Below are 24,434 nucleotides of genomic sequence, written 5' to 3' on the forward strand. Positions count from 1 at the left end.
TCCAGGTGCTGTCTTTGCCCCACCCACATGGTACAGCCGGACCTGCTGGTCAAAGTAAACATCAACCCAACTTACAGCCACGATCCGCTTCATGGCCTCCAGCTTCAGAGAGTCTTTGTTGCTGTCCAGCATCTCTTTCAAGTCGTCGTGTCTGCAGGAAGAAAACATCCAGAAGGAATTCACTGCTTAGTTTTGTTTGTTTCTGAAGCTGAGCAGGAAAATACAGATGCTTACCAAAAGGTTTCAAACAAGAGACACACACACACACGAGGAAACTGCTCATGTTTATCATTATCATCATCCTGACTGGTCTGGTTAAGAATGGAGAACCGCTTTGAGTGAAACCACAGCAGCAACAGCCCTGCTGTTCATGCTTGCATCATCATTTTCTACACTCACACTGATGTGCACTGCTGACATCACCAACATGAGGGTTCAGCACAGGGATTGACTGTTTTGGACACACTGACACATGAAGCTGAGAAGTTAATCTCTTATTCTATAAATCTGGACACTCCTCAGGAGAGGTGTGACATTGTGGCATCATCAAGTCATCTCCATGTCATGTTTTTGTTCTGCTCAGCAATTAAACCAGGTGATTTCAATCAGCACAGTGAATTAACCTGGTTCAGTTGCTGAGCAGAACAAAAACATGACATGGAGATGACTTGATGATGCCACAATGTCACACCTCTGCTCCTCAGACACTTCCCTAAACACACAGCTGGAGCTGCTGCAACAAGCCAGGATGGAGGAGTTTAGCTGACACAACTAATCCATTTAATCAATTTTTAAAATAGCTGACAACTTATTTAGTCATTGATTAGTAGTTTTATAATCACGTTTTACCATAAGTGTAACACAATCTGTTACATCGGCTATAATCGGTTACATTTGAGGCCAGTGTGTGGCAGTAATGACCACCAGTGGGGCAGTAGAAGAAGAAATCAGCCAATAGGTACCCTTGTTTTCCTGACGTAACGCACATGGCTGACGCGCATGCTCACACTGAGGAATGGTAAATGGTCTGTTTGTATAGCGCCTTTTTAGGGGTTCTACAACCCCCCAAGGCGCTTCACAACACAACCTCGTTCACACGCTTGTGATGATGAGCTACGAGGTAGCTACAACTGCCCTGGGGCGCACTGACAGAGGCAAGGCTGCCGAACACTGGCACCACCGGTCCCTCTGACCACCACCAGCAGGCAAGGTGGGTGAAGTGTCTTGCCCAAGAACACAACAGCAGCATTCTCTGGTCGGAATCGAACCTGAAACCTTCAAATTACTGGACAACCTGCTCTAACTCCTGAGCTACTGCTGTCCCTGTACTGTAACTCACTTCTGGTTGGCCTACCTAAAAAAAAACCTTCAGTTAGTTCAGAACTCAGCCACAGGGGTCATCACTGGCACTTCCCTATCTCACCACATCAGTCCGGTCAGTCAGCAACTCCACTGGCTCCCAGTTAACCAATGGATGAAGTTCAAAGTCCTACTTCTCACTTTCAAAGCTGTACACAATCTTTGTCCCCCATATCTATCTGATCTCATACACATTGTTACTCCAGTCTGCTACCTAAGATCATCATCTTCTGTCCTTCTTACTGTTCCATCCTTCCTTCTTACCTCCATGGGCCTCAGATCCAGGGGCGCAGATAGGATTTTCAAACTGGGGGGACAAAGTTCCAATGTACCCTCCCCCAAACACACACACATACACACACACACGTACACATACACATACATACACATACACACACACACACACACACACACACACACACACACACACACACACACACACACACACACACACGCACGTACGTACGTACGTAAGTACATATACACACACACACACACACACACACACACACACACATACGTACGTACGTAAGTACATATACACACACACACACACACACACACACACGTACACATACACACACACACACACACACACACACACACACGCACACGCACATACACATACACAAACTATTGCAAGCGCCTTAACTAGAGCTCAGTCAGTTTGTGTAATTTCATCCAATGGTTTACGTAAAACTAACACTTTCATATACGTGTTTGAAGCCATTATGCAGAGGAACGCTGGCAACAAAGCTCTGTCTGATCAACACTATAAATGATAAATGATCTGCACTTGTATAGCGCCTCTCAGAGTAAGGACTCCAAAGCGCTTTACACTACATTGTATTATTCATCCATTCACACACACATTCACACACTGATGGTGATGAGCTACGATGTAGCCACAGCTGCCCTGGGGCGCACTGACAGGCGAGTATTATTACCCCCGTGCAGTCCGGCTTCAGAACTGGCCATGGATGTGTCTCGGCAACACTTAAAGTGCTGAATGACATCATGTGTGCCATTGACAATAAGGAATATTGTGTGGCTGTGTTTGTTGACTTGGCTAAAGCCTTTGACTCTGTAGACCATAACATCTTACTCAGTAGGCTCAAACATACAGGACTTTCTCAGGCATCTCAGACACATGACTCGCTGGAGGGACTATGTCTCTCAGCTGGCCAGGGAACACCTTGGGATTCCCCCGGAAGAGCTGGCCCAAGTGGCTGGGAAGAGGGAAGTCTTGACTCTGGATAAGTGGAAGAGAATGGATGGATGTTTTTAACTTTTAACTTGATTTTCATTATTTTGTTGTACAGTGACCTTGGGCTCCCTGAAAATGCTTTAAATAAAATGTGTTATTATTTTGATCGGTTATTGATCTTGAAGGTAAACACAATCTGTGTGAATTCTTCCCTAAGTGAGCCAGAGCACCCTGGTCTAGAAGGACCCTCAGAAATCCGACACCAGCACAACTTCTCCCTTTTCACCTGATTTGGTCCAGTCCTGCAGAACAACAGCTGTGAATTATTTAAGCAGCACACTCAGGTTACCCAGAACCAAAGCCTGGATCCGCTGGACTCACCTGCTGGAAACCAAACTAGGAGGAGCCGGTGTCAGGTTGATCTCAGAGAACCCAGTGAAGTATGACAATAATCAACTCCCAGAGAGACTGGGGCGTTCTTACGGAGGGATTTGTCCATGTGACCTGAGCAGGTCAGCTCAGAGACAGTGGAACAAAAAACAGTTTCTACAAGGAGTTCACCAGTCGACAGGAAACCAGCCTGCAGATGTGGAACTCTACTGGTTTAGATTAAGAGTCAGTAATCCATCATTTAGGCATGAGCTATTATCTGTTAGGATGAAGACAGAAATACTAGTCCATGACTTTTAGTTTCAGATCTGCAGATTCAGTCAGAGTCAGTTTGTTGGTGCCAAAGTATAACCTGACAGGTGTAGCTGACTACAGGTAAGCTCCTCCTACATCCTACTCTAACAGGAAGTGGTGAATGCATTTGGATCATCCTACCGCAGCGGCTGAGTTTGGAAACTGCCACCTCCACCTCCTTCCTCCAATGTGGCTCGCTCCTCTTGATCTCCACCTCCTCCACCTGTACCCCCAGACCGTAGGTGTCGCAGCTCGTCTGGCTGCAGGGCGCTGTACCACGTCTGCTGCCCACTGTCAGGACTCAGGACAGGGCTCTTGTCCTCCTCCTGGCCTTGGACCTGACTCTGCACTGTTTTCACCATGTTCACTGCATTCACCGGCAGCTGCAGCAGCTTCTGCATGGCAGTCATTCTCCCAACTTTCAGTCAGTGCCACGTGTGAAGCTGGGCTTGTACTCTTTACAGGTTTGACAGAGCAAGACAACCAGCTTCTGCTATAAGTGATCTGTCTTTGAGGGGTTAGAAGAACACCTTTTCCTCCAGGACTGGCAGAAAAATCCCCTTCAAGTACGCTCCATCAGTAGGACAGCTGGTCTAATGCTGCAGCCTCGGTCTTCTCATCCACATGCAGCACCGACTGAGCTCAGACGTCAGCTGCTCCGCAAATGGATGCTTGGCTTGGGGGTGGGGGGGTCATGTGCAATGACGCCTCTTCACCAGTGGCTCCTCCCTCTGATCACGTGGTTCCTGTTGCTGTACCAACCCCCCCCCCCCCCCCAATGCTCGTTACCTTTATTTATGTAGGGAGCTAGCTAGCATCTGTTCCTGTCAGCAGCTCCTGACTGATGTGACGAACCTCCTGGCTGATCCATTTAACCATCCACACCAAGCCTCTGCTCTGTCGTCCAGCATGACTCAGCTTCCTTCTCCCTGTCGTGATGGGGATGTCTCTCCCTCTCATTCCTTCCTGGCTCAAACCAAATGTCAGGAAACACATTTTAATCATGGTCTGCTGGTCATTTCATACCACGTTCTGGTACTACCTCCTCACCTGTAAGCAAAACGCTAACCAGCATGGATCACAGCTCAAGCAGGCTAAATAATTGGTCCACTTCAACCGGTCTATGGTCATCAAAGCCACGCTGTTCCCTAAACCTCACCGGGCAGGACACACAGAGTCCCACCAGCTAAAAAGCTACCTATGAATAAATCATTGATCCCAACAGCAGTCACAGTAACAGTAAAGGAACTTCAATGAGCCTTAAAGGTGCAATATGGAAGCTGAATAAAGAGCTATATAAATAACCCCTCCACAGGGCATTTAGAGCTGCAGTATTTCCTTTAACATCTATCATTTAATTAAAATGCAATCAAATGTTTATTTTTACGGGCACAACACTGGGCTTATGTTTACATCTACCAGCCAGTAGAGAGCACCGTTGCTGGTTATCAAACAGTCCACTCGGCCCAGCGAGGCTGGCTCTGCAGAAAATGGCAACCCTAACCCTCGGTAAGTCAAGCAGCTGCTTCTGAGCCCAGAAGGTGTGGTTATCCTTTTCAGAAGAGGAGCGACCATAAAAGATTTCAAACCAAAGTGAGTTTGGGTCAAGCCTACAACAGATGGACGTAGGGCTGGGCAATAAATTGCAAATTTATCATTTCCAAAAATTCTGACTCTAATCAATAATTTTTCCCATGTCAATAAATTTGATAATGAAAAGATTAAAAGATGTTTGTAGGTTGGCAACATTCATGTCCCTTTAGGACGCTGTACTTCTCTTTGAACATCTTAGGTGTTCTTAAATGTGGAATCATTTATGAAATCCCATGCAAACTCTACAACAAAACATACATAGGAGAAACCGGACGCCAACTCAACACACGAACAATAGAACGTAGAAAGGAGTGCGAGAAAGAGGCAAGTCGAAAACACACAAGAGCAGCAAAAGAAGAAGCAGAAAGTACAATAAAGAAGTCAGCCGTAACAGATCACTGCACAAGAGAAAACCATATAATGGACTGGGACAACACAAGGATCATAAACACCGAACAACAAAAATACAAAAGATGGATCAAAGAAGCTATCGAGATAAGGAGACGTGGATGTGGGACCGTGAACAGGGACAATGGAGTTTACACGTTGGGCCATGCATGGGACTGCATCGTCGGAGAGGGGAGAGCGGGCAGCAGAGGGCGACAACGTCCTCTGCTGCCCACGGATAAACGGAGAAGGAAGTGACGCCACCATCAGCGTCAGCCTGAGGAAGTCTGCAGCCACAGACGAAACGTAGCGGGAAAACAGGTAACAACACTGTTCTGTGTTTTAAAAAAAGAACGACAGCATGGAATTAGAACCACGACACAGCAAGAACACATCTAAGATGTTGCTTTGGTGTTTGAAGAGACGTGTTCTCTCAGCATGGTGCTGATTACACCACACTTTATTTACATTCAACCTGCATCATCATCATCATCATCACAAACACAACAGGTGAAGGTCTGGACCCCTGTGATGTCACACGGCACACCGTCTGAACCAGCTGGGCTGGGATGAGGAGCCTTCACCTAGGAGGACTCCTGACTGGTGCATCGTACAGAATAACAGTTCAACGGCTCTCATCTCAAACCAAACATGTGGAACACGCCAGCATCATGCTCACAGATGCTCCTGCCTGTACAAACATGCTGCAACACTCTATACAGCTGCTCCCTCTGGTGGAGAACAGGAGAACATTGGCTTTCCAGGCTGACGTGAGAAGAGCGGTGAGCTGACAGCAGGCAGCAACAACTATTTAGATTTATCACAACAAGCTGCATGTCCACCCTACACAAAAATAGGCCATTTAATCCAACTTGGACAGCATATATGCCCTTACTGGGCTCCAGCCAGGTGCAAAAACATGCAAATAAAACTGTTTCATTCACTTGTCTGAGGTCAAGTTTTAAGTTCAATACAAATTGCAGAAGACCTAATGAAATCTCGCCTAATGGAGAAATGAACAGTAAAAATCATAAATCTGACTACTTTTCCCCAAAATGAACCCTAACATCGCAGAACACGATTATTTTGTGCAGATGAAACTGGATCAAAAACTGTGGTTTGAATGGAAGTCAGTGGGACATTTTTGTCCTCAAAAGTCAAGAGAGGATTGTAACTTTTAAATCTGTGGCTACACAAAAACTGTTGAAGCTAAATTTTAAATATTTTTATATATTTCATAACATAACCAAGACTGCTTTGTGATAAAGGCCCCCAGGAGGGAAAAACTGGCATTTGAAGGGAAGTTTTTATGTTTGAGCAGGGCTGAAGTTGTTTAACAGATAAAAATAAAATATGAAGGGATACATTTTTTATGGCTACTTTTAAGTGGTTTTTGTCCTTTAAAGTCACAAGAGTATTGTAAATTAAAGCCGCCTGACGGTGAACTCCTCCACTTAATGTCAGGTTTACACACACAGGTGTTTGCAAACACCTGTGTGTGTGTAAACTGGTTGAAACATTTAAACTGTAACACTGATGAAGACAGCAATGTCCGAACGTTAGTTTCTTTTTACTTGCACTTATTAAATATTTTATTTGACCCGAATGCTCCAGCCTCCTTCTTCTATTCCCCATTTTAAAATGCCCCTTTATCTCTAAAATATTGGAAAAGGTGGTGGATCAGCTGATTACTTTTCTGGAACTACACAGCAGTTCTTATAAATTCCAGTCTGGTTTTGGTAAAAAGCATTCAACAGAAACAGCTGAGCTTAAAAGTTTCCAGTGAGAAAGTTATTTTTGGTCAAATAACGTATTATTTTAGCACAAATGAATTGTTAACACAATTTCTACATGCACATAGGCAGGGCTTTTCAACTACTACTGCACTAGCTCACATAACCGAGGAATGGTCGACATGTCTGGACGATAAGAAAGCAGTAGGAGCTGTGCTTTTGGACTTCACTGCAGCCTTTGATGTAATAGACCATGGCCTGCTCATTGCCAAACTTAAAGCATATGGCTTTTCACAAGCTGCATTGATGTGGATGAACAGTTGTCTCTCTAATAGGTCTCGGCAGGTTTTGTTCAATGGCAGCCTGTCTGAGAATATCAATATCATGTGGCCTATCACAAGGCAGTCTTTTGGGTCCACTTTTATTTTCTATATATATAAATTATCTTCCATATGCTGTTGACAATGCTAGTGTGGTAATGTACGCTGATGACGTCACTCTCTCCACTGCCACAACGATAATACCTGAATTGAATGAGCATTTACAACAGGAGGTAAACACAGTAGTGGATTGGGTGGAGAAGAATAAATTGGTATTAAACATCTCCAAAACCAAGTGTATGACGTTTTGCAGCAGCACTATGTTATCAAAGACTGCTTCACTAAATCTGCAAATTAATAATACCGAGGTGGAGCAGGTCACTACATTCAAACTGTTGGGTGTTAGAATAGACAACTTATTATCCTGGTCGGACCACGTTGACCGTATAGTCAGTATGATGGGCCGAGGAATCTTTATGTCAAGAAACTGCTCTGCATGTTGTTCTAGTGTTGTATTGAAAAATGTTGTTCAAAGTCTTGTTTTATCTCATTTACAGTACCGTACAGTAGGGGTTGTATGAACTAGTCGACTAGTCACTAGTCGACTTCACTGCTCTCTGTAGTGACTTTTTATGCCTGTCATCGACTAGTCGCTGTCATGTGATAATGACAAGATGCAGTCCTCAGAAAAGACAGCAGGTGACGAGCCCCTGCGCGTCTGGTTCGAGGCGGAGGCGACGCGCTGTGCCAGAGCGTCGGTACTGACACCCGCCGTAAAACGGACATTTAACCAAATTGTGACCTTTTCCCTCTTGCAATTTAACCTTCCCCTCACCCCCATCCTAATCTTAACCAGCTTGCGCATGCAAAGCTCTGATCGTTGACACACTCCAGACATCTGTGTCCTGAGCACGGCCACAGTAACATTATCAAATCAGGTGTCACCACTCAAAAACTAATGTAACGCGATCGTTCTTGTCGGCTCATTTCCTTTTATGTTTTCTGTCTTTTATTTTTGCCTGATGCACCCCGCTGCTGTGGAGCGGGGCGCATCATCTGTTTTGTCCTCCGGTGACGCACTGCGACCGGCGAGCAGCTCGCACTCCGCTGTTTTTGCGGTCGGTAGATCTTTTAGAACTGCAGTTCAAAGGTAACTCATGAGATGAATATATATGAACCCAGGTAGCAGTTTTTCTTTAGGATTGAGAGGAGATGCAGGAAGATAATAAACAGACAGGACAGAAAAATAGTCAAATAAAAACAAGTTAGTTTTTGTACCTGGTGGTTGCAACAAACAGACACCATTGAAGGTAATCAGAAGTGAGGAACAGAAAACGAAATAATTATTTTAATGTTTAGAGCAGCAGGAACTCCGAGAGGCTGCAGGCGCATCAGTGAGTTTGCGGCCGCTGCGCAGGGGGAGGAGGGAGAGGGCTGAAGCAGAAACTACTGTTGTTAAAAGAAATGTGTTTAACTTTGAAAATGTGGGCGCAATTTTAACTGTCAAAAACTCCAGCGAACCAACTGACCAATCCCCCCCCCCCCCCCCCCCCCCATCCCCCCACAGCTGTTTCAGGTATATGACGTCATCAACGACTAGTCGAAGTCAACTCGATTTTCATTACTTGACTGTCGACTTTAAAAAAATTAAGTCATGCAACCCCTACCGTACAGTAGTTTGGTCCAGCGCGGCCCAGAAACATCTAAGAAATCTGCAAATAGCTCAGAACAGAGCAGCCAGAGTAGTTTTGAACTGTCCTCTTTGAACAAATGTGCACGAGATGCATCTTAAGTTGTCGTGGTTAACTGTGGAGGCAAAAGTAAAATATAGTCTTCTCATGTTTATGCAAAAAGTTATGACTAATAGTATTCATCATCATCTGAAAGACAAAATATTACTTAGTGGATATTGCCATGAGCACGTAACACGCCTGGTAAGCAATAACATGGTTATAGTGCCAAGACCTAGAAGTAATTTTATGAAGAAAATCGTTCTATAAAGAGGGACAGTTGAGTGGAATACACTACCAGGTTGTGTTAGGGAAATCCAAAATCAGAGCTCTTTTTAAGAAGAACAAAAAAAAAGGCTATTGTATTAAAAGCATTTTCTGTTATTGTCTTGCTCTAGCAGTTGTGCTAGAACGAGAAGAAAGGTATTTTCAGACAGCTCTGCAAGTTAAGCGGGATCTTGTCGATGGTATTGGTTGGCCACTACAGCTTTTAACATCCTAATGTAATAATTTATAATGTTTTAATCATTTGTATTGTTAAATGTATTTTCTGGCACTCGCAGAGTACAGACGCTTCCCTTTTTGCTCCCTTATCTTTTTTTCCCAAGGCTCTTTGTCCTGTCTGCCCACAGAGTGCTTCTCTGCACTTCTCCTGAAAAACCCTATTTTTTAGAAATGGATTTAATTAATTGGTCATTCAACGCGATTGATAAGATTTTTTCAACGATGAGAACGGAGCAGGGGGCTCCCACTTGCCCGCAAGGGACACACCCGGCGGGATATATGATGGATTCCTGGAAAGAATGGAAGATCGTATGCCTCTCCTAGGTGTCCATTGAGGACGTCAAAGACGTGTGGATGTTTGGCCTGATGATCACTGGATTTCTTCTGATTGGAGTGGGAGGATATCTGGTTTTCTGGAAATTTGGGAAGACGGGAGCGATTGGAGGGCGACCCGCACCCACGGAAAGCACAGTTTGTGTGGAGACCTTAAAGACTGGGACGTTACTCGAGGTGAATCGTAAGCTGGACAACGTTCTAGCTACATTACCGGTATTAGTGAGCAAAATGGACGTCATCTCGGAGAGGGTCCCTGGACGGTGTGGAGATGTTTAAAACCTAAATTGGCTTCACTGGAGGACTTGAATGATCAGTTACAGACTTGAAGGCAGAGAGGAAAATTATCTCTGCCTGACCCAAACAAATTCTTGTTATCCGAATCTGACACCATGGCAGCCTTGTGAATGCCAACAACAACCCCCCACGAAGGAATGCAGACAGATGCTGTGAAAACCCGACCCCCCCCACCCACCCACCCACCCCCCACCCCCACCCCCGCCTTCGGATTGGTGGACTTCAGCCTGGCAAGGTCATCAACCTGCAGGTGTCAATGTGCTCTGAGCTCCTCCCAAGTTCTCCCTCCCACCTGTGGCCACAGTGACTGAGCGCCATACAGGGCTGCTCTCGCTGGGGGAACAGGATCTCAGCCCCCTCCAGTGTAGCGACACGCTCCATCAGTCTGACTCTGTAGCTGCTGCAGCGTTCATCTCTCCTCCCGACACGCTGACCAACAGCGTGGTCCAGCTGCTCAGATGCTCTCCATGTTCAGCAGCACTTATCTCTGTGAGCAGCTGTTGTCTGTGATGAAGATGAACAGAACAACACAGCTCTTCCTCAGCTCAGAGCCCACCCCACGGGTACAGGTGTGTGGCTGGAACAGGTGAGCATCGCAGGAAATCAGAGTGGAGCAAACTGAGCTCGATTATTGTGGTTTCAAGCACCTTTTCTGCTCCAAAGCATGAAAGTTAATAGGTGAAATTATATTTTCATTAAAGAGAATTACTTTATTTTATTTATGCTGTTGTCCTGTGGAAAGGATTTAACCTACAGCAGTGGTTCTCAATTATTTTCTGTTGTGCCCCACGTTTGTGGAAGAAAAAAATTGCGCCCCCCCCCCTCCCCCCCTCAAATTTAAATCTGATACAGAACCAGAGAAATTCTTATTTTTAATCTTTACAAACCACTGCAAGTGGTTTCTGGCACCACAAATTTGATTATCTAATCAAATTGAGAAATAAGCAACAACAACTTCAAACTATTTCAGAGTTCAATTTATTAATTAATTCAAAACCTTTTTGTTAACTGTGAACATAGCTGTCCACTAAAACATCTGATTCTTTTTCAAAACTTCATATAATTTTTTTACATTTAAAATTTTCTGTGCCAACATTAAACAATAGCAATGATATTTTAACTTGGAACCAGAGCTGAAAGGTACTCTGAAACTTTTCTAACTGTCGGTTACATCAGTTTGACTACATTAAACACTTACCTGCAAAAACGTAGTTCATTGCATGTTTTTCGGTTTTGTATGAAAACATTTAGTTTAGCTGGAGGAAAACACTGGTGGAAAAGTCCAAGGGCTTGGCGGACTTCCTGCTTGGGCCAAGAATCGTTAACACCTCAAGACTGCAAATCAGCAGAAAGACGGAGGAGGGCGTTTTGGTGCTGCAACAATAGATAACTGACTTTTCTCCGAATAAAAGTGTTTGCTGAATCTGATCGGGGCAGATTTTGGGGGAAGTAGTTAATGCTAACTGACCGTGTGCCATATAGAGAGCTTGTCAGCTCAACCCTGCTGTAACTCGGGTTTATTGATACAAGTCTTTTCTATTTAGCCTGCTTTTCGGGCCTGTGTGATTATCCTTTTTTCATTTTGTGTGTGGAATAAACCGTTTCCTCTTTTGGGAGGAAATTAACGGAACTTTTGTTTGGGGCCTCCTCTTTATATCCAGTAAAGGTGAGATTGCTGGTTAATTAATTCTATCCCAGGTTATTATTTATGTCAGCTGTCTCCTGTGCATAAAGGAGAAGCTGACTAGATTCTGTGAGTGAGCGTACATAAGTTCCCACTGTTGGAGTTTGGGTGTGTTGGTGCAGCAGAGTCCCCCTGTAGCTAAATGAAGGTGATTTACCAGAATTAAAGCCTAGGCATAGATAATACGGGTTAATTAATCTCTCTACACAGTAAAGGGTGTTCGCAGGAGGGGCTGGTGTTACACCCACCACTTAGTATCGTAAGTCAAGGCCTTGAGATTTTAACATAGAGTGTGGAGCTAGTCCGGCAGTTGACTTGTGACAACATTTATCAATCACAGTCTTTTATTTTGAAAAATGTCTTTATTTTGTTAAATTAACTGGCCTACTTCCTCTGTTTTGATTTGACTTCCTGCCAGAATTGACGCGGCTTGCAAAGAAAAATAAAAAAATAGAGCACACACCGAAATTATCTCTGCACGGTGCGAGCCTTCATCGCGCTTTGCGGTGCTACGCAGCGGTGGTCAAGACCGTAAGTTAATGAGGGCACCAAATAGAAGCGTCTTCATTCTCATGGTGCTTCATGGCACATCTTCACGCTTCAGCGCCTGATTGATCCAGGTGTCACACTCGGCTGCAAACTGCTCCAGTGAGTGTAACAGGAATCATCATCTGTGTCTAGAAACCAGCTTGTTTGTTTATTGCTGCTCAAAATCCTGTCCATAAAGGTTATGAACAGAGTCGGTGACAAAGGCAGCCTTGGCTGCCCAACTTACTGCCAGCAATGCGGACCAAGCTCTGCCACCAGTCATACAGGGACCTTACAGCCTGTTTCAGAAAGCCTAGTACCCCATACTTCCAAAGGGTCCCCCGAGGGACGTGGTGGAACGCCTTCTCCAAACCCTCAAACACATGTAGATTGGTTGGGTGAACTCCAATCTACATCCCAAGTGGAGGTCAGCAGCACATCGTCCCCAGTATAAACTGTTTTGGTAAGGCACTGCTTTCCCCTCCTGAGGCACCAGATGGTGGACCAGAATCTCCTCAAAGCCATTTGGAAGTCTTGCTCCGTGGTCTCAGCGAACTCTTCCCACACCTGGGTTTTTGCCGCGTAACCAACCGAGCTGACCAGCATGTCCAGCAACATATTATTGTTACAATGAAACGATTTAACTCAAAGTAGGAACATTTTAGCTGCTGTTCTGGTGCAGCTGTGACCCACAGACACTCTGAGCTGCTCTCCACAGCTCCTCAGTGCGCTGATAACAAGCTGCTGATCATGGTGTCCAGGTCTGGGATGATGCTCAGATGTTCTGATGTGTTCATTCATTCATCTTTATTTCGAGCCAATAAAAAAAAGAAATATGTATATATACGTAAGTGACGATGCAACAATCACTTAGCCCTTGCTGGAAAAGGAGTGGGAGGAAGTAAAACTTATTTAATCCCACCCCATATTACATTCACATCAGTTATTTCAACATCACACCAATCAATATCAACACATTAATTCAGCTTACACTCCCATACAAAACTTGATATACTATTGACAATGATTGTATTTACAATATCATCATCAATCCTAGAGACTTCACACACAACATGTTAAATCCAACAATCACACACCAGCTTCCTCACTCTTATATTGTAGCAAAACCAGTTCATTTGATTTTAAATATATAAATATTTGGACATTGCTTGAGCTGTAGCCCCAGTCGATTCCAAAGTTTAACTCCACATACAGACACACAGACTTTTCCTTGTAGCTCTTACGGCCTGAGTTTTAAAGTTTCCCACCCCTCTCAAATTGCGACCCCCTTCCCTCTGTGAAAAGAGCTTCTGAATATTTACAGGAAGTTTATCTTTACTTGCTTTGCATAACAATTGTGCAGAGTAAAAGTCCACCAAGTCAAAGAATTTTAAGAGTTTTGAATGCAGAAATAAGTTATATGTGTGATCATAAAATCCTGCCTTATGAATAATTCTTACTGCACGTTTCCGGAGTATGAAGAGGGGATTTAATTAACTTTTATAGTTATTGCCCCAAAATTCTATACAGTACGTTAAGTAAGGCAACACCAGTGAGCAATACAACATGTACAACGCACTGTATTGTAAAAGGTATTTGGCTCTATTGAGGATTGAGGCACTTTTTGAAGTCTTAATCTGTATGTGTCGGATATGTGGTTTCCAGCTTAGTTTATTGTCAATAATTATTCCTAAGAATTTAATTTCTGAAACTACATCTATTGCTATACCCTCTATATTTATTCCTCGAATTGAATTCCCTTTATAATTTTCAAAGTACATTACTTTTGTTTTATCTAAATTCAGGGATAATTTATTGACATCCATCCATGCTTTCAGTTTTATTAATTCCTTATTTAAATTGTATATTGAGTCATTATAATTATCACTAGAATAAAATATACTTGTGCCATCTGCAAATAGAATTAATTTCAGTAATTTTGATACTGTAAATATATCATTTATATACAAAATGAACAATTTTGGACCCATAATAGATCCCTGTGGGACACCACAAGCTATATCCAATAAATCAGAATCAAACTCACCCATCTTCACATACTGTTGTCGCCCGGTTAAATAACTTTGAATCCAGTTGAAAGCCACACCCCTAATGCCATCTCTTTCTATTTTATTTAACAATACTGAATGGTTAATAGTATCGAAGGCTTTTCTTAAGTCAATGAATATTCCCGCTGCATATTGTTTCTTATCTAGACTATTTGTAACTTCTTCCACTGCATCAATTATACTCATAGATGACCTTGCTGATCTAAACCCATATTGACTTTCATCAATTATGTTACATTTCTCAACAAATTGCTCTAATCTATTATTGAACAGTTTCTCCAAAGTTTTAGAAAACTGGGGGAGCAGAGAAACCGGTCTATAGATTGTGAAGGTGTGTTTGTTTCCATTTTTATATAGCGGTATTACTTTTGCAATTTTCATATTATTTGGAAATGTTCCTGTTTGAAATGATAGATTGCAAATGTAGGTTAATGGTTTAGATATACTTTGTATGATTTGTTTAATTGGTGTCATATCAATATCAAAGCAATCTGTGGATGACTTATTTTTACAATGTTTAACTGTATCCACTGCTTCTGCTTCAGACACACCAGACAGGAACATTGTCTTTGAATTCCTTTCTATTTGCGTGAAATGCTCTTTATTGACTCTTATAGAGTTTTTTTTTTTGCCAAATCAAACTATCAGCTATTTCCTTCTTATTATAATTGTCACTTTTTTATCAACAAAATACTCTGGATATAAAGGTAGTTTCTGTGTGTAACGTTTAAAATGTCGGCACACCTGCATTCGTCGGGGTAATTCCAGTCTGTCAGAAACAGCTTTGAGATTCCTCTGTCAAAATAAATGGTGAAAACCGGAGAATGCCCGATAAACGTGACCCCTGCCTAAATTTTACTTTTGTGCCTTCTTGTGACGATAGCACTGCAGCCCTTCACACACCAGGAGCGGACCATTTTCTGCAGGTTTGTAACACAAAGCCAGCGGTGCTTCCGTTGTTTATACACCTAGCTATCCCATCATCAACGCGCTACAGCACCCATACGTCACCAGGACCACTGACCAGGACCGATTGACTTGCCTTCATTTTTTCGTTCTTCCAGAAATAGATGGGCGTGACTTAGGCTCCCTATGTTACAGCGTTGTCTAAAGTCAATAAAAAAGGTTTTGGGCTAGCTTGTGCAGCTTTAATGACCTGATGACTGTATTTATCTGTAGCTCGCTGGCCATCTCATCTGTGTTCAAGTGTGATTATTATCACTATCATTGTTTTTATTATTTTTGTTATAATAATAATAGTTACTGTCACTATCATAGTGTTTTATTATTATTATTATTATTATTACTATCATTGTTTTTATTATTATATTATTGTTATAATAATAATAATTATTATCACTATCATTGTTTATTATAATATTATTACTATCATTGATTATTATTATTATTATTACTATCATTGTATTTATTATTATTATTATTATTGTTGTTGTTTTATTATCACTATCATAGTTATTATTATTATTATTATTATTATTATTATTATTATTATTGTTATAATAATAATTATTATTATTATCACTATCATTGTTTTTATTATTATTATTGTTGTTGTTGTTGTTGTTTATTATTATTATTATTATTATTAATGTTGTTGTTGATCCGGAGCCCTACTCTGATTGTTGTCGCTGTCCACCAGGGGTGGTGCTGAAATGCTTCAGCCGAGGCCTCTCGTCTCCTCTTCGGGACCTTCAAGGTTCATCCTGAGGGACTCAGGCCACCCTGAACGTACTCGGATCCGGACCTGGATCAGAAGCCAGCTATAGCAGCCGCCGGAGCGGCTAAATCACGGTCCGACTCACGGACTAACTGGCCTCAAACGCAGCAAAGTTCCCTCCTTCTCCCTTTCAGAGGAGTCAGGTTCTGACACATTTAACCCGAACAAAACGGTCTGCGCCGGCTCTCCTCCATCATCAGCAGCGGGAAACCTACCGGTTATAGTCGGAGGAGAAGATCTTCCCGCTCACTGGGTCGTAGGCGTACTCAGCCTCCCCGACGCTTGACGAGCCCATCTTCTCCTCGTTGAAGGCCGAGCTGGCGGACATGTCTGTGGAGTTGGGTGGGTCCTCGGCGTCTCGGAGCAGGGATGGAGGTTTAGACCGCAGAAAAGAGCTCGGTGAGCGGCTAGACGCGAACAGACGCCAGCGTAATCTCCGGTGTGCGGAGGGAGACGGTGGGTTTCTGAGCAGAGGAGTGATGAGGCTCTGGTCACGTGACGGTGGGACACTTTGAATGCGCACACGCACACGCACACGCACGCACACACACACACACACACACACACACACACACACACACACACACACACACACACACACACACACAAGCTGCCCCAACGCTCCTTGGTCATCTAACAGCTTACAGCCGGGTGAATTTAATGGAGCTTTGCTTTATTGTGTTTTTATGAACAGGCTCCTCCTAACCGAGCCTTTGGGTTACCTGAAGCTCCTCTCATCCACAGCTAGATGGTCTTACATCAGAAATAGTTGGAACATTGCAGCGGCCTCCTACAGCCCCCCTCAGCATGCTGCTGCTTATATTCTGCAGGGACACAGAAGTCAGAACACATCACTCCTATTCTAGGAGTTCTGCACTGGTTACCAGTTGAGAAAATAATTAATTTTAAAATCCTGGGCCCTCATTCATCAAACATTTGTAGAAATATTCCTAAATTCGTTCCTGTGAACGAAATTTGGAACGTTAGTAAGAATGATCAAAATCCTGATTTATGGAACAAGCGGTGGCCTCTCGTACGCATGTTCCTCCGCACTCGTCTGACTATAAATCCCACCTGTGTGTACAGGTGCTCGTGTCCATTCTCAGTCATTTACATACAGAAACGTCTGCAATTACCCATATTTGGTCACGCTACTACGTCCCCAGCATGTGAGGGGATTCCTGCGTTCCACCTGGAGAAAAGAAAGAAAACTTTGTTGTGATAACTTTCTGCTGAAGTGCAAAAGAACCAAATAAGTGTCAGAGGTCGTAAATGGGACAGAGGGGAGGTTCCTGTCAGGAATAAATAAAAACTGTAATCTAATAAATCGTACAGTAACGGGTTCTCATTTACATTTAAGAAGATGTTCTGGATGGAGTTAGCTTTATTAGGATGTGTCTTGAGTGCAGCCTCTCAGCTGTCCTTCAGTCTGGTTACTATGACAACACGTGTGTGATGGGGAGCATTCTGGGGGTTCTTGTGGTTATAAAATAGAACATGGACTGATATCAGATTTGTGCGGTTTATCTGTCGCTCCACAAAGGATCCTAAATCCCAACAGCGCTCCAGCCGGATCTGCTGTCAGCTCGCTCACGGAGAAACGTTTACTACAGAGAGCAGCTCTGATAGATCCTTAATTATAATTTATGTTTCTGTAACACATGTCAAGCAGAAGCACGAGGCGTTTCACTAGGAAACAAATATAATAAAATAAAATTTAATTTAAATCAATTTATTTCATTGCAAAAAAGGAAGAACATCATAAAACTTGGAAGAGTTAAATTGTGATTACAAAAACACGACACCCATTCTACAAAGTCAGATTCCGGTTGAGTGTTTTAGCACCAGTCATGTGACTCTGCTGTTTTTCCTCAGAAATATTTATTTAACGGGTAAAATACTTAGTGGATGACTGAGACCTTTGGTGCTGCGGTTCCCCTGTTCTACCGCTAGATGATGTTCCTACGCATGGTCTGAAGTTTTCTTATGTTTAGGAACATTTCCACGCACAGGTACACAATGATGAATAGTGAATACCACATAAATTAGGTCCTACGCACAAATACACACAGACCTGTGTGTAAGTACGGTTGATACATGAGGCCCCTGCTGCTTGTATATGAAGCTCTGAATGGCGTTGCACCACAATAGATTACAGACATGCTAATCCCTTACAGACCAGCCAGACCGCTCCGGTCCACAGATCATGGCAACCTGGTTATACAACATGAGTAACGTAAGTCGGGGGAAGCTGCTTTTAGTGTATATACACCAAAATCTGGAATACTCTGCCTTCAGACCTGGGGGAAGCAGCCACAATAAATACTTTTAAGATAAAGTTAAAAACTCTTTTATTTGAACAAAACTTTGATTAGGTTGTCTTTTATTTCTGTCGTTATTATAACCGTCTCTCTTTTGTTGTCTCACGTTTTAGTTTGCATTATTAGAGAAGGGCTTGTAAATCTCTTTTTGAAGCTTTAATTAATTTTACCTCAGCTTATTTTATGTGCGTGTGTATAGAACTATAAAGTTTTCTAAATTCAATAGAGAATTATGTAATCAGACAATGAAATAGTGAAAAAACAGAGTATTTTCCCATGGCTGGTTTATTCCTAATGAGACTTTACAGCAGTGTGACCTGCAACACCACTGGCTAATTCTTCAACACTGTTTACTTTTCCTGGCTGCTGGATGCATCATTAAGAATTGTAGGATGTCCATGGAAGATCCAGCCTTTCTCACCTCTGATTGGCTAGAAGGGATCTACAACGATTGACTGTTTCTTTAAGCAACAAACAGGCTTCTCTGCTAAGTGCAGACTGTCCTCCTGCCACAAACAGAACAGCTGTTTTGGGGAGTTTTGTAAAGGAAATGGGAACTTAATGCTATAATAACCTCTCTGTGCTGTTTAGCTAAATAGTCAAGCTGCATGGGAGTGAGGTGTCCAAACACCCGACGCAGGAAAGACGTCCGCATACATCACAATCAGCAAAACTGTAATCCAAACATAGCAACACCCACAGGCAGAACCAACGAGGAGAAGCATGCTAGAACTGTAAAAGCAGGAAGACAGGAACATGGGTACCCCGGAGAATCACCCAGAACAATATAGGAGAGGAAGCAGATGGTAGTAGATGGCAGTGATGTCATCTCTGGCAGCGAGGTCATCTGGTCAAGCTCATGACATCATTAGAGGCACACACAGGGCTCAATAGACTCACACAACTGACGTCAGACGGAGGAAAAGTAAATAAGACTTTGTGTGTGTAGACTTCCTGAATGATGTAGTTGAAATGAGTGTATAAATATGTAAATAAAAGTATAATTGTAGTGTACACACTAACGCACTGAAAGTAGAAAATAGATTAAATGTAGTAAATTAATTAAAATTTTGAACATTTAATGGAAAAATCATAACAGAAGTGTAACAAGCTAATAAATGTTAGTAATTAAACACTGTTTGTGTTTACGTTCTGCAAAAGTAAAACTATTTGTTTATAAAAAGTAAAAATGTAAAAATGATAAAATTTGTAAATAAAAGACATTTTCACTTCTCTGAGCAGTCATAATAGCTCTTTGCTGCCATTGTCACATGTTGTAAATGGTTATAGAATATAAAGGTATTCAATAAAATGTAATAATCCATAAAAAATATGGATTATCATTATTATTTAACCTGTTTTTCAGTTGATGATGAAATTAGGTACTTTAGGTACGCCAGGGAACCAACACTCTATCATAATTTGTCACAGAGGCAAAAATATAGTTTATAAAAATGTATCTATTTCTATATTAAATTGACCGTGTGTATTTTTCCTGGCAGTAGGGGGCAGTAGAAACCTAAATCGTTGCAAGCAAGCAGTGTTTTTCCAATACTTCTGATCCAATATCGATCAACTGAGCTTGATTGGGATGACGGGAGCGATTGGAGGGCGACCCGCATCCATGGACGGCACCGTCCGTGTGGATACCTCACAGACTGGGACGTTGCTCGAGGTGAATCGCAAGCTGGACAATGTCTTAGCTGCGTTACCGGTGTTAGCGCGCAGGATTGATAACATCTCGGAAAGGGTCACCGGACGGTGTGGAGATGTTTAATCACTGAATTGGCTTCACTTGAGGACTTGAATGATCAATACAGACTTAAGGCAGAGAGAAAAATCTATCTCTGTCTGACCCAAACAAAGTTTCTGTTATCGAATCTGACGCCATAAGCAGCCTTGGAGTTGCATGCAAAACCCCCACGCTGGAAGGAATGCAGACAAATGCTGTGAATCTCTATCCACCCCCCCCCCTCTCCCTCCCTGAACTTCACTCATGTAACACCCTTTTCATCTAACTATTAAGGTAGTGCGACTCATGTTGCGAATGACCGCAGTCACCAATTCTTGTTATGTCTTACCCACGTATGTCTGATCTTTGAATTGTGTGTGCTGAAACTGAATTTCATTTCTCTATATGTCCTACACATGTGGAGAACATGACAATAAATGACTTTGAACTTTGACTTTGAACTTTGTCCGGCTTCATGCTCACCTGACGGTCCCCCAGCCTGCGGCTCTCCTCTTGTTGCTGGACATCACTCTCAAACACAAAAATGAAAAAATAAGCTTCGGTAAGCCAGAACTGCATACTTTTCATCGCTAATTGAGAAGAATAAGAATAATCCAAAATTTCTTTTCAGTACAGTTGCCAAACTTACACAGAATCATAGCTCTGAACCATCTATTCCCTTAGCCCTCAGCAGCAACAACTTTATGGGATTTCTCTGGCCTGGCCTGCCAGACTCCTCTGTTTAATTCTGCACAGAGAAAGGGTCTGGGAACTCTCCTATTCATATAACCCCACCCCCTGAGAATTCTAGCCGAGCCAATCAGCGCTGAGCAGCGTACATCACACACCACAACGCTGAGTTTGTCATAAACATGGCGACTGAAGCGGAGTTCGCTGCGGCTCTTTCCTCTGTTCTAAATGACTTGAATGTCTTTAAAACTACAAGTAGAAGTGCTAAAAGCCTTTCTTCTAAAATAAACTTATCTTACGGGAAGCTGTTACATACATCTTGATGTGCATTTACTGTGATGCAACACATTTTCCCTCCTTTCATCCCAGCAAGGACATTTGTTCCACTCCATCGGTCATTCCTCCGTCACATTCAGTTCACCTCACATTAGCACTCGGAACCATGTCTAGGGGACCAGCCATTGGGAACGATCTGGGGACCCCCTACTCCTGTGTTGGTGTGTTTCAACATGGCAATGTTGAAATCATTGCCAATGACGAAGGCAACAGGACCACATCCACCAATGTGGCCTTCACAGACTCAGAGAGGCTGATTGGCAATGCAGCAAAAAATTTTATCATCCAATCTGCCAAAGTGTTCTGTGTCACTGTGGAGTATAGGATTCGTGATATGTGGGAAGGAAAACAGTCCACCAGAGGGAGCAGTTATCCACATCCACAGTTGTACTAACAAAGGTTCTTCAAAACATCTGGTCATTACCTCATTCACAAAATGTGTTCCATTTTCTTATAACAGAAGCACACAGGTGGGTACATAGCACCTTTGCTACTTGTAACATCCAGAAAAGGGTCAATTTTCACCTACATATTGACCTACACCGTGTCCGGCCATCTACTGATAATTCCATTTGGTTCCAAGTGGTTTTTAAACTCTATGTTCTACCACCCAGCAAAGATTCTGCAGTTGTTGTTGACATTCCTTGGGAAGATGTCAGCCTATGCTCCCAAACAAAGCTTTCTTTTGATAAGGCTGCAGGATTGCACACTGTCATAAAGAATGAACTTTTATAATAATGAATACTGAATGATGAAATGAAATATGTAATTAATCCTAGAAGTATGAAGAAGGTGTTAAATGAAAGTTTTTGATTAATCTGTGCCTAAATTAATAAGGTTGAAATTAATGTGTCCTTGCAATGATCCATTTGTTTTATAATCACTCTACTTGACAAGCTCACACACACGTGCACAAGGGTACAGTAAATGTCATGACACATAGAGATTTTCTTATCCACAAATCAGAGCATCTTTTAGCTGAAGGAGTGTTTCTGAGGTTTTTTGGTAAAACCTCCTTAACATGGCACGTTGTGATTTGCCAGAAAATCATAACATAGGAATTGATAAAACAGGATTTACTTCCCGAGTGATTCAGTTTTTGAGCAGAACTTCGGAGTGGAAACACTTTGAACCATCAAAGCTTTTGACAAGCCGTCAAAGTCTGCCTGCAAGCTGATACAGAAAGACTCCTTAAGAGTCCATTCTCTTAAGCATTCTCAACCTTCATGCTTGTTGTGACCTGGAGACAACTTGAGACCAGTATAGTGGTACTGCGGTTTGTCCTACGGATTTCGGTTCCTTGGGGTCCACCAGACTTCAGCATTCTGGATCTACAACGGGGGTCTCCATCACAGGTACGTGCGCACAACAGATTGCATCTGATGCCGTTCTATAAATGATCAACTCTCTAAAAAGCAGAGAGCGGCCAGTAGAGGGCGACAACGTCCTCTGCTGCCCGCGGATAAACGGAGAAGGAAGTGACGCGCCACCATCAGCATCAGCCTGAAGAAGCCTGAAGAAGCCTGCAGCCGCCGGCGAAACGTAGCGACAAAACAGGTAAACAAAACTGTTTCTGTGTTTGAAAAAGAATGACAGCATGGAATTAGAACCGCGACACAGCAAGAACACACCTAAGATGGTCAAAGAGAAATACGGACAACAAGGAACGAAGGACTTCCGCCGTTTGGAGCGATTACACCAGAAACGCGCACGTCTAAGAAACCACCTTCACTTCTGTTTAAGCTGCTGGGACGAAAACATCACACCCACAAGCCTACAGCTGAAAACATCAATCCAGACCAAGACAGCCCAAAATGTAATAGAAAGAGCACAGAGAGCACTGCTCAAGGAGAGGATAAGAAACGTCATAACCTTTTATTGTGGGCAGCTTAAGGTACACCTGTTCACTACTCATGATGTCGGATCAGCATCTTGATGTGGCACACCTGTGAGGTGGGATGGATTATCTCAGCAAAGCAGAAGTGTTCACTATCACACATTTAGACTTAAAATGGACTTTTCCTGCTAAGCCCGATTAGTGAATTCAGACTTAAACTTTTATGGTGTGTGTTATTTTCGATCCAAATTCCCATCCATCTCTCAAGATTTACTTTCTTTCTCTGCCGCAACGAATCCGTACGTACACACACACCAACTCTCATTGCATCCACTCACACACATGAACACACCCCCTCCTGCACCCATACCAACACACACACACACACACACACACACACACACACACACACACACACACACACACCCATTTCACCCAAAAAAAAAACACATGAACATTTCACTTTGTCCCCCCTTAGAAATTATTCCCCATTTTTCTATAATACTGGTGTCACCGAATTTCCTCTTTAATTACAGATCAGTTATTTCCTATTACTGCCATAAAGCTTTGGGTTAACAATTTTCTTAATTTCATGCATGAAACTATAAGCTGTGTTTGGTCCTTTTGTCAATGTATTAACTGATGTTGTAATAAATTCACAAAACGTAAATAACGCCTGATTATTTCTGGCAATCTCGAGAATAGCTGACGCATTCTGACAAGAACTCAGCTTTCAGACTAATTTGTAGTGTTAAACTTTAGACTGATGACCTTGAACAAAATCTAAATCTCCCCTCAAGTGTTCGCAGTCACACTAACAAAGGCTGGGTGGTGGCCTAATTAATTAATATAATATTATAAACGACAAAGACAAGCTAAGTACACACCACATTTGATAAATACAGATATAAATCTATATTTATCGCTACAGTTAATAGGATTAAAATAATAAAATATAAAATTTCCATAACAGTATCTGAAGGAATGTGTGGCTTTCTGAGGAATGTTTTGGTAAAGCTTTCCAGACATGGCACATTCTGATTTGCCAGAATACACCAGAAATCCTAACAAAGTAGTTTAATAAAACAAGAATTACTTCCCGATTAATTCAGTTTCCAGCTGAGCCCGATTCGGCCAAATCAGGAAAGAAGCCTCTTTTGAAACAAACTCCTTTGACCTCAAATCAAACCGTTTCTGCGACGCTGCAAGTGAATACAGGCACAACAGCTCTTTTCAGAGCTACTTCAACTCAGACATCCACCTTGGACACCTAACCTGCAGACCCCGGGTTGCATCTCATGGCCGGGGAAACTGAACTCAGAGGAAGCTACTAATCTCTGAGTATTGTGGTT

General features: G+C 42.6%; 1 protein-coding gene across 10 annotated transcripts in view; it reads right to left on the minus strand.

Annotated features, from left to right (window-relative positions):
* LOC107380829 (adaptor related protein complex 3 subunit beta 2) overlaps positions 1–16,674 on the minus strand; it is a 65,740-nt gene extending 49,066 nt beyond the window's left edge. For 2 of the 10 annotated variants that reach the window (XM_015952194.3, XM_054743084.2), the window contains exons 1-2: positions 16,382–16,674; positions 76–151 (exon numbers count right to left, since the gene is read on the minus strand). In XM_015952194.3, coding sequence (XP_015807680.1) covers positions 76–151; positions 16,382–16,494 — 189 coding nt within the window. In that variant the 5' untranslated portion in view covers positions 16,495–16,674. Of the gene's footprint in view, positions 1–75; positions 152–3,391; positions 3,908–16,381 lie in introns of those variants that run through there. The other 8 variants (XM_015952196.3, XM_015952198.3, XM_054743082.2 and 5 more) reach the window with 5 other exon arrangements.
* Positions 16,675–24,434: the final 7,760 nt, after the last annotated feature.

This window comes from Nothobranchius furzeri, chromosome 14 (assembly GCF_043380555.1).
Source record: "Nothobranchius furzeri strain GRZ-AD chromosome 14, NfurGRZ-RIMD1, whole genome shotgun sequence".
In the NCBI taxonomy this organism is placed as follows: domain Eukaryota; kingdom Metazoa; phylum Chordata; class Actinopteri; order Cyprinodontiformes; family Nothobranchiidae; genus Nothobranchius; species Nothobranchius furzeri.